Source organism: Manis pentadactyla, chromosome 2 (assembly GCF_030020395.1).
Source record: "Manis pentadactyla isolate mManPen7 chromosome 2, mManPen7.hap1, whole genome shotgun sequence".
NCBI classification, from domain to species: Eukaryota; Metazoa; Chordata; class Mammalia; order Pholidota; family Manidae; genus Manis; species Manis pentadactyla.
The window spans coordinates 106973357-106985366 of NC_080020.1; the positions used below are offsets into that span (position 1 = coordinate 106973357).

Below are 12010 nucleotides of genomic sequence, written 5' to 3' on the forward strand. Positions count from 1 at the left end.
TGGGAATTAAATTATGTCATAGTAGAAAAGACACATTTAATAGAAGAAATAGAAGGTAAAGTTGAGGAAAGCAGGCAAAGAATAAAGGATGGAAGATAGAAAAGAAGAAAAAATTAGAGGACTGGAATAGGAGTTGCAATATATAAACAATAGAAGATCCAGTAGAAAACAAGAGAAAAGGGAGGAAGAGGGAAGGGAGTGAGGGAGGAGAAGGGAAGAGGAGAAAGAAGGAAACCTCCCAAAACTGAAGTTGACTGGTTTAAATGACTTAACGAGTGCCCAGCACAGTGGATGAAACATTATGAAATTTTAGAGTATTGTCTACAATGAAAAAAAATCCAAGTTGACAAAAATCAGAAAGGCTTTGGACTTTCCCATTGCACTATGGGGAACTTGAAGAGAATGGTGAATGCCTTCAAAATTCTGATGGGTAAAGTACTACAAATCTAGAATTCCATAAACATCTCAAGTACCAATCAGTTGGGAAGGGGGAAAAAATATTTTCAGATGTGATAAGTCTCACAATATTTACCTCCCATCTGCTTCCTCCCAAGAAGCTATTAGAGGATGCATGTTCCCCCAAACCAGGGGAAAAAGCCATCAATTAGGAAGAAAGGGGGCCCAGGAGATCAACATGAAAGAGATTTGCTGGTGGAGAAAAGGCCCAGGATGACAGCTATAGTTCATAGACAGTTCAGCAGATACAGAGGCTTCCAGGCCACATCAGAGGGCATCAGAAATCTTCAGGATGATGTCAGAAGATGAGCTTAAATCAGTATCTGATGATTGTGACAGACAATTGTTCAAACCTTTGTGAGTGCATTAGGTATGTGTAAACAAAGCCATGTAAACAAAAAGCAAGATAATTTACCTCTAGGAGGAACAAAAAGTTGTATGGAATAGAAAAATCATCATAGTTTTTACTACAGGGTTTTTACATAGATTAATGTTAACCCCAAACATCAATCTAACCAAAATTGTGACACCACACTGAGGGGATGGGGAAAGGAGGGAGCAGAGAAATCCTCAGTAGATTAATGTTTAAAATTCAATGGTTAAAGATGAACAAAATTACCAGGTAGCAATACAAGTTTAGCACATTATTTAGAGACATAGATTTAAATACCTGAACAATCAGAGGTGAAAATGATTGCCGCAAGGAAGGAAATGTGGAGGGGAGGATAGGAACTATTATTTTTCACAGCAGAACTTGTAAAACAGTTGGACTATGCCTGTGTATAACTTTGATTAAAAAAAAAATTACTGCTAGTTAAACATCAAATCTACTTAAATGAAAAGTATAATATTAAAAACAATTTTTTAGGGAGAATTGGCCATTTTATATGTTTTTTTCACATATATATATATTTTTTAATAGATTACCAAGAGAAATATCAAGAGTTACTTGAAAGAGAAGACTTTTTTCCAGATTATGAAGAAAATGGAACAGATTTATCAGGGGCTGGTGATCCGTAAGTTCTCTTTTGCTTCTTTCCTTGTGAAATTTCTTTGTGTGCAGTTTACAGATGGAGTTTAGACTAGAAAAAAAGATGATAAAAGCTTGTGCATTTTAATGATGATGTAGTGGTATATACATAGTATTTATTTTCCAAAATTTTTCAGAAAGTCATACTAGAAAAGTGATTCTGAAAATGTATATATAATTGAGGAGAAAAAAATGTTAAAATGTAGCATAATCAAGCATAGTTTCTATAAAAATAGATTCTGTTATAACTAAGACTTTAAAACATAACTGTAATACCATAAGACCTTGGGCAACTTCTGAGCCTGTTTTTTCCATCTATAAAATAGGAATAGTAGTACCCTTCCTTGAGTTTTTGTTTTTTTTTTTTAATTAAATGAGAATACATAAATACTTGTAACAGCCTTTTGGCACATAGTAAAAAGCCTGAATCTTAGCTGTTAAAGGGTAAGTTAAGATTAAAACATTTTTTTATATCCCATCTCATGTGTGTTGTAGATTAAAAATAAAAAAGAACCACCGTATTCTTTCTCCTATCTAGTGACATTTTAAGTGTAAATCAGTTTGAGATCATCTAATGTAATATTGCCATACTCTTATATACTAGATACTCTTATATACTAGATTAATAGGAAAAAATAAAGGAATGCAAAGACCCAAGCATAGAGTTGGGAAGGTTCAGCCCTGCTGAACTTGCCACGGAAAATTCAGGTGATTCTTGGCACTGAATTTTAGGTTATCCTCTAAAAAGTTTAGCTTGGTAAGCATTATATTCTTTTCCTCTAATGAACTTGTGGCCATTTCAACACATGGCCTTGTACTGGGAATGGGGGAGGAACAAAGACAAAAAGACCTATCAGCAGTTGGCAGGATTGGCAAGATAGTTTTGTCGCACATGTAGATGGGTAGGGTTATTGGGAAATGGGAACACATACAGGGGCGTGTTGTTGTAGAGGAAAGTGTAGAAAAGGGAAAAGATCTGGATTCAAATTCTGGCTCAGCCACATACTTAGCCAAATTTACATTATTTATTTAACCTCCCAGAGTCTTTTCCCCTAATCTCTAAGTGAAAATGATACTAGTCCTTGTCTTTTTTAAGATGGCTATGGGGATGCAGTAAGAATGTGTATATTAAGCCCTTAGTGGACACTTTAAATTCCCCCCCTGCCTTAACCATGGAAAGCATGGAAAGGATTGTTCTACATCCAAACACCTAGTAGTTGGAAAAAATCTGAAATAGATGATGATCTCAAAAGTAGCTTCTTGTTATAACAGTGATTACAAATAGATGGAATGTGACTAAATTGTCATTGCAGGAATACCATTTTTGATAGAGGCATAAAATACAATGTATCATTTGAGGTGAATGGCACATTTGAAATTATGTTCTAATTATAGTGTAATTGTTCATGTAAATTTATGAAATGAATGCCAGTCTTGAGCACTTACGTTTATATGTCAAGCCTTTGATTAAACTTTTGGATGAGATTAAGAATTTAACATGTGTTATCTAAAAGTATAGCATTATTTGAATTTCATGCACAAGGGATTTAATCCAGTAGAAAATTTAACTCATTAAAATAAGCATTTGGTTGTCCAAGGACTGACATTTATGTAGTTCTAAACAGTTGGTGCTTGTGTTCTTTTATAATTCAGTCTAGGAAAGTTATGTCACATTCCTTTTTTGAGTGGCTTAGCAATTTAAGATATTTCTGAATTGAAAATATTAATGAGTCATCTTTATTTCTTTCACAGATACTTGGATGATATTGATGATGAGATGGACCCAGAGATAGAAGAAGCTTATGAAAAGTTTTGTTTGGAATCAGAGCGTAAGCGAAAACAGTAAAGCTAAATTTCAGCATAGCGGTTTTAGCAGTTTAGAATATGGTGATTTAGCAGAACACAGGAAAGCAAGAAAATTTGTCACACTTATACCAAATTAAGGATGTTGAGTTATGTTACTAATGTATGCAACTTTAATTTTGTTTAACACTATCTGCCAAAATAAACTTTATTCCCTATAACTTAAAATGTGTATATATATATAATAGTTTATTATGTACAGTTAATTCCACTGTTTTGGCTGCAATAAAATCGATTTTGAAATAAATGAAATGTTGAAAGTAAATTTTACTAGCTGGTTAGAAGCTTACCCTTTAAATCCGAATTTTCTTGAGGGAAAAACTCTTAGTCTAGAAATGCATATTGCAAAAATGTAGCATCCTTTTTTAGATATTTAGTTTCACATTTAGTATCTCAATAAATTGGGTTTCCAGTATGAATCACAAATCATGAAAATCTTTAGCACTGAAGTCTTAGAATATATTAACAACTGATTTACATATCCAGATGCTATTTGATACCAAGGGCTTTTAAAATGTCTTAAAAAAAAAAAAAAAGACTTAGAACTCCCAATTAAACAACCAGAATTCTTCACTGAGGATTTACTGCAATTCTAGAATTTTTTTTTCACACCTAACTCGTACTCTAGAGCCTAGAACATTATTTTGCTTTATTTATATGGCTTTCTCTCTTTTTATTTAGTAGCATGAGTTGCATTGACTTTTTTACTAGAGAACTTTACTAGATCTTTGTCACTTCTTTTCATCTGCTTTATAATTGATATACCTTGAGGGTCACTTTTCTAATACTTGTACTATAATGTGGTACCACCTCAGCCCTATTGAAAAATATTTTTACCTAATGTCAAAGATTTTCCAACTAACTGAAAGTAAAACTTATGTACAGAAGGATTGCTTGTAAATATGCATGTAAATAGTTCTGTTAATAACCCACTGTCATTTGGTACATCTGTGTCTGCTCATACAGTTAGCTTTCTCACTTTCCTGCTTGTTTGTTCAGTCTGGATTAAAATTAGACTTTGGAAATAAAATTTACATAGTTTTGTTTCCTCTAAATTTTTGGAGTGATATCCTGGTATTTTTAAAAAATTCTGTTATCATAAAATTATTTAAGGTTTGAAATAAAAAGAGGAAGTACACTAGGATAGGAGATAATTCAGTGTGTGTTAAATAAGAATTCAGTTTAGTAACAAGGCTACTTGGAAAAATTGGCAAATAGAAAACATTAAAAACTTTTAGATTCCTTATTGTAAAAGGGATATACACACACATATACATACATGCATACATATATGTATATATATATAATTGGGATTTTTGGAACCTGTAATATCTATTTTGAAAAAATGAATTCTATAATGTGGCTATTACATTAATCTGCAGTGCTCTAAAGATTGTGCTTACTATAAACTTCAGGGATGGGGGAATGGGTGGTTGGGGATGGGATATTACATTAGACCAGGGCCCAAGTATATGCTAAGTGAATATATGTCTAGAAATTGCTGTGAATAATCCAGTTTTGTCCACCAGCTCCTGCTAAACTCAAAACAGCTACCAACAAGATCAGTGTATGTTCCGGTTACCAGTGCTACTAACCAGCCAAACTTAGTGTCTTCAAACAATAAGCATTTTATTGTGCTCATGGATTCTGTGGTTCATGAATTTGGACAGGGTACAGTAGGGAAGGCTTTTTTCTATTACGTAGTTTGTGAAGTTTCAGTTGGGAAAACTAAGGACTAGGAGGTGACTTTACAGCTGGGGGCCATAATTATCTGGAGTCTCCTCTTGGCTCACATGGCTTGATGACTAGGCTGAGATGACTTGAAGCCATCACTCGGTCAGAACCACCTACATGTCACTTGGACTTTTCACAGCATGGTAGCAGGATTTTGAGAGGGGGAGTTGGGAAAGATCCTGGAAGATGCTATATTTCAAAGCTACGTGCAGCATTACTTCCACTAGTGTTTGGTTCTGAGTCCCTAAAGCCATATCAGATAGGAGGCCATCAAGGAATGTGTGGTTGTGTTTCAAAACCAAAACACTACATCATAAAGAGTTGGGCCTGTGCTGCAGTCATTGGCCTTTAGGATTGCTGTATCTTCAACAGAAACATAGGTCAGTAAGTCTTTTGTAAGGATTATTAGTACAGTGAGGACAAAGGTGCTAGTGAATGTCATGGTCTTATGTTCTAGCAACAAAATACAAATACTGGGCTGAACCTGGCTGTTGTGTCATCAACTCAGACCCTCTTTGTGTTGTCAGTGACCTTCCAGCTAAAGACTGCCAGGAACACACCTGCACCTGAATATGTTGCGTTTAGTACTTATTGCAGTAAGGCAGACTTATTGCAGTAAGGCAGAATGTGTTCAATGGGGACTGTGGGCTGGGTCAGTAAAAGGGTGTTAGAACCTGTTAATAAGATTAGAGCTTTGGTTGGATAATTTGGGTGAGAGTCTGTTTTACCTGAGGGTTTCAGCGCTGGGCAAGTTCACTCTGGATTCTGTGAGACTGAAAAACGACAATGGAACGTCCTTGGGGTAAAAGGTTTATACCCAGCTTTATCCTCGTGGTGGCAGATCAAGCGCTAGAATCCTATCCCCCCTCAGTACAAGTCTCTCTTCTGTGGGGCCCAGATCACTGGGCAGCACTCTCTTTATAGTCAGTAATAACTCATTGCCCGCACGCGTGCAAGCCTGCACCTGCAAGCATTGCACGTGCGCAGTGGGCAAGGATACCAGGGTCAGGTGCAAATCCCGGCCATGGAATTTCCATTTTCTCTACAAGGTCTAAGAAACTGGAGTTCACTTGAGATTGATGATTGTCAGAAAGCAGGGGCAAGTCTTAGAATAGATATTTCATTAAATCTTACCTATAGGAAGTATGGAGGAATTTAGTTATTTTTTAAAAAAACAGACACATTCAGCAAGAGAGGACTGCTTGGTATGAGTAAAAACCTATCCAGTACTGAAGAACTGAAAATCATCAGCTCAAATTGGAAAAGAAAAAAAGCAACCTTACCATTAATCAAGCTAGGAAGACAGATGAAGCCAACTGCAGACTTAACAGGAAACACTTGTGTCTTGCCAATGGGTCTCAGCCTCAGGCAAGTTTGCTGTGGATTCAGTGTGACCAAAGAAATGACAGTAGAATGTTCTTGGGGTGAAAGGGTTTATTACTCAGCTTGTTCTCCAGCGGTATGTCGAGCACTAAAGTCTCTGCCTCCGCCCAGAGCACTGGGCCAAGCTCTCTAGATAGTGCAATAATAGCTTATTGTCTACAGGTGTGGAAGCACTAGCCTAGCAACAGACCAGTTACATCATCAAGTGGTTTAAGTTCAGTGAGAATCCTGGCCATAGGAACCCCAACTTCCCCACAACTTGTTATTCCCAAGGCCATGCAGCTATAAAATGCCATCATGACCCTTTTGTGTGACCATGCTTTGTTAACAATAACACCTTGTCATGCCAATGGGTTTCAGTCCCAGACAAGTTCACTATGGACTCAATGAGACAGAAAAATGACAGTGGAATGTTCTTGGGGTGAAAGCGTTTATACCCAACTTTATTCCCACAGTGGCAGGTCAATCACTAGAATCCTGTCCACTCGGAGTAGTCTTCATGCAGCAAGCTGGTCTCTGCCTCTGGGCCTCTCTGCCCCTGCAGCCATCTCAGTCTCTGTCCTTGGAGTTGCCACCATTCCAGTGTCTGCTCTTCTATAGCCCTGAGGCCCTGCAGCCGCCTGCAGCTTTGGGCAGAACTCTCTATATAGAGTCAGGAACAACATACTGCCCACTCATGTGTAGTGAGCAAGCCGACCTGGGCCACATGAGAATCCTGGCCATAGGAACCTTCACTTTCTCCACACACCTCCAGACATGCCTTGCTGTTCCCACCCATGCATGTAACTAGCAACCCAGTTGCTAAACCACCCCCGCCTCATGACAGCACCCAGTCCCTACTTAATCCGTTCCTCCTAATCCTGATTCAGAAACAGCTTCCAACTCAGAACTGGTCTCTTTTCCTTAGAACTTCCTCGGAATCCTTCAGCAGGAACCCAAACCTTAGCAAAGCCTTCCTCCCCCTGTGGAGAGACCCTTCCAAGGTTTCTCTGGAATATGCTCCCTAGCTTGCAAGTCAACAAATATGATTTAGTCTTATTGCAGGCTTGAGCCTGGTGGCCTCTGGCTGACTAGACTTTAGCAGATGTGAATAATTTAAGGCCATCTATGCTACTGTTGTATTGTGTGGGCCTGACAAAACACCAACCTTGGGTGCATCTGACACCGCTGCGTCATCCAGGCCGCTGGAGATCATGTTTCTTGTAGGTTTGTACCACAGTAAATTCATAGTCACCACCTTCAGTTAGGCCATCAGCACTGCCTAGTCTTACTGTTTCTTCATTCCCTTGTTTAACTATTTCAAACCCTCTCCATGCTATCTGCTGCTTCATCCCCTTACTGATGACTTACTTCACACAAGAAGAAAAGCCACCAGATATATGTGAGACAGGGACCGTGGGTGTAGTCAGAGTAGGGTGAGAGCCTCTGGAAAAAGACCCCTACCAAAACTCCATATTAAACAATTAAGCTAAGACAGAGTCACACTAATTCTCTAAAATATAAGACTAGGAATATAAGCATTCTTCAGTGAAGATTAGTTAAAACTAAAAAGCCAGGAGTAACTTAGCCTGGAATGTTTGAACATCTCCCAGATAAGAAAACACCTCAACATAGCCCATGTCTTGTTTGTGTCAATTAAATGAGGCTATTGTAAAATTTACTTTAGCCTGCTAAAAGGCCAGTTTATCTTTAACTTTACCCAGATGCTGCTTTTCCCCCTTCAGCCCCTAAACAAGTAATATATAATCTGGGCAATTAATATAGCAGGCAGGCCCAGCCGTAAGCAACATAGTGAAGGGCAGGAAAGATTCCATCTTAAAGGTAAGACTGCATTTTTACACCCAAGAAGTTAAGAAGATTATTAACTTACTATTTAACAGACAACAACTCAGCTCACCTTGAAAACAAGACAAGCAGCCTTGATTGATATGTTCCCAAACCAAGAAACTGCTATTCTGAGAAAGAATCAAAGCAGTAAATTTCTTATGTTAACTCTGCAAAATAGTCAGGAAAACTGATAAGAAATTTAGTGTCTCTTTAAAAACAAACATTTAGAGACCATTTGATGGCTCTGCATCCCTAGCTCTTTGTCTCTCAACCGCCTATAAATCCCCTAGACAAAGCACCGCTGCAGACTCTCTTGTCCCCTCCTGATGTGAGCCAGGAGCTCTGTTCTCTCACGGTATCTCTAAGTAAAAGCCTCTCCCTGGCTCTCCTACCTTGACTGTTTGCTGAGTTCATTCTTCGACTCCACAAACAAGAACCCTGGCATCATGTGTACACAAGTGCATCTGCATTCACTTCATCCCTCCTCTTCCTGTACAGAAAACAGTCTTCCTCCTATCAAAGGCCAATTATTCCACACATGCTCAAATCCCATGCCCTCTCACTGTGTCATGAACTCTATTACTACTTTGCTTGTATTCTTTCTCTCTTTTCCACTGGCCCTTTGCATGAGCTGAACATGCCATTCCTTTCATCAAAAGAAATCTGGTCCTCACATTTCTTGAGTATAGCCTATCTCTGCTCCCTAGTCAGACTTCTCAAGTGCCCCATTTTTTCCAATTTCTTACCACCTATTTGCTCTTCAAACCCACTGTGGCTTCTGCTGACACTATATACAATAGCCCTCACTGGAGTCATCAATGATACCCGTGCCACTAAATCCAGTAGACAATTCATTCTTATAGCTTGTTCTCTAGGCAGTATCTAACACTATCAGGTGACAGCAAAACTGAAAACCTCTAGCCATCTAGAATACAATAGCTTGCTTTCTAGCTTTGTGCTGTTCCTCAGAAATTCTTGTGGCATTATCTCCCCTTACCTATTCTGTAAGCATTGGTGTTCTTCAAAGCTCAATCCTAAGTATTCTTTTCTCATGTCACAATATTCTGGGGCTATGTCATCCTCTCCTGAAGCTTCAGTTAACAGGTATTACTACTGACTCCAGATTTGTTTCTAATCTCTTGATTCTGGACCTTTGCTAACTTGTCATTTCCACCAAGAGGACTCACAAAATTTAAGTCATGCTATTCCCTAAATTTGCTTTTCTTACATCCCCCTCTCATTGATACACTGCCACCTATATACTTGACCCAAGAAGAAACCCTGGAACTATTTTTAACTCCTACTGTGCAATAATCCCCAAGACTATTGAGTTGATCTCCTAAATATTTCTTGGAGCTATGCTCTCCATCCTCACTGGTCAGTTTTGAGTCTGAAATGCCATCTCTCTCCTGTTTCTTCTTTAGAAGACATCTACTGGGCTCCCCACATCTGCTCTGGCATCCTACAATCCATTCTCCACTCAGCAATTCTAGGAATTTTTCTAAATAGCATCACAAAACTCCTCTGTAGAAGACAGAGTTTATACACAGAAGGTACTTAGACATTGGAGGGGGAAAAGGTGGGCGTGAGGACCTAAGTCTGCATTGTGTAATACAAACATGTTACAGATCAGTGAAAAGATGGTTGTTTGAGGGTGACTTCATTACACTTTATATAAGACTAAGGTCAATTTGCACATCAGACTTTTTACAATGGAGATGAATTTAAGGAGTTAGAGTTCTCCCTATCCCTGGTGCTGCCTCCTTTGCTTAAAGCCCTTGTAATATCTATCACTGCTTTTAAAATAAAGTCCGTAATTCATAAATCCATGATAATCTGGCCCCTGCCCTATGGCTGTAGACCCATTTAAGCTTCTACCTAAAGGCCTCCCTCTCCTCTTTAATCATTCTTAAACCAAACTGGCTTTCTTTCAGTCCTTTTAAGTGTCAAGATGATTCCTTTAGGCCTCAGGACCTTAACACAGGCTCTTACTTTGGCTTGAAACACTCCCTCCACCATCCTCCTGATGCCGGGGTTCTTGTTCATGAAGCCAAAGAATGAGCTTCACAAAGCACTCAAGGTAGGAGAGCAAGGTACAGGCTTTTATTTAGAGATAAAGTGAAAGGACAGAGCTCCTGGCTACAAGAGAGCCTGGGTGGTGAGTTGTCTAGGGGTTTTATAGGCAGTTGAGGATTTTTGGGAACATGAAAAATGCTTAGGAATGTGGACTTATTAAGTGGTCCCTGAATATTTAGAATTAACTTAACACAAGCAACTTCCTGCTCTGATGATTTCTCCGAGATACAAGCATCTTGGTCTGGGAGCATATCAAACAAGGCCTTCTGCCCAGCCCCCAAGGTGGGCTGAGGTATAGTTTGCTAAAGAGTATAAGTTAAGAATTTCTAACTTCTTAACTTCTTGGGTATTAAATGCCATCTTATCTTCAAGGTGGAATCCTTCTTGCCTTTTACTATGTTGTTTATGCCTGGGCTTACCTGCTAAATTAATTGCCCAGTTTGGTCACTTCATCAGATCTGAAGGAGGAAAGACAGCACATAGGTCTGGGCCTTTTAGCATGCTAAAGTGAACCTTACATATAATTACAAATAACTAGCATAATAAAAACATGTGCTACTCTTCTTTACCTGGGGAATATTAACTGATCTCACTGAAGAACGACCCTAGAGCTTAACATTTAACACAGTTTTGGGAGGGGGTTTCCTTGCATGTAGTTACATTGCTCTGACTGCAAATATCCTGCTTTGCTTTTTCCAGAGGCCCTCACCCTGCCTACTCTGACTACACCCACCATCTCTGTCTCACTCCCACCCCTCTATTTTACCTTGCTACCACCTACTTACACTTTGGATTTCAGTGGAAGTATTTTCTCAGCCTAGGTTAGGCCCACCCCACTATATGCTATCACAGACCTCTGTATTTTTTTTTTTTTTTGTAGATAATTATTTTTTATTGAAGGGTAGTTGACACACAGTATTACATTACATTAGTTTCAGGTGTACAACATAGTGATTCAACATTTATATACATGACAATTCTAGGTACCAGCTATCACCATACCAAGCTGTTACAATATCTTGACTATATTCATTACATCCCGGTTACTTATTATTTTACCATTGGAAGTGTGTACTTTTTATTTATTTATTTATTTATTTTTTTGAGGGCATCTCTCATGTTTATTGATCAAATGGTTGTTAACAACAATAAAATTCTGTATAGGGGAGTCAATGCTCAATGCACAATCATTAATCCACCCCAAGCCTAATTTTCGTCAGTCTCCAATCTTCTGAGGCATAACAAACAAGTTCTTACATGGAGTACAAATTCTTACATAGTGAATAAGTTACATGGTGAACAGTACAAGGGCAGTCAACACAGAAACTTTCGGTTTTGCTCATGCATTATGAACTATAAACAGTTCAAATATGAATACTCATTTGATTTTTATACTTGATTTATATGTGGATACCACATTTCTCTCTTTATTATTATTTTTTATAAAATACTGAAGTGGTAGGTAGATACAAGATAAAGGTAGAAAACATAGTTTAGTGTTGTAAGAGAGCACATGTAGATGATCAGGTGTGTGCCTGTAGACTATGTGTTAATCCAAGCTAGACAAAGGCAATAAAACATCCACGTATGCAGAAGGTTTCTCTCAGAACAGGGGGTGAGGTTCTAAGCCTCACCTCTGTT

General features: G+C 38.4%; 1 protein-coding gene across 2 annotated transcripts in view; it reads left to right on the forward strand.

Moving 5' to 3' along the window:
• The window catches only part of PAIP1 (poly(A) binding protein interacting protein 1), a 28249-nt gene extending 24648 nt beyond the window's left edge, over window positions 1–3601 (forward strand). For both annotated transcript variants that reach the window (XM_036910926.2, XM_036910925.2), the window contains exons 10-11: window positions 1379–1472; window positions 3239–3601. In XM_036910926.2, coding sequence (XP_036766821.2) covers window positions 1379–1472; window positions 3239–3332 — 188 coding nt within the window. In that variant the 3' untranslated portion in view covers window positions 3333–3601. The remainder of the gene's footprint in view (window positions 1–1378; window positions 1473–3238) is intronic.
• The last annotated feature ends 8409 nt before the right edge of the window (window positions 3602–12010 follow it).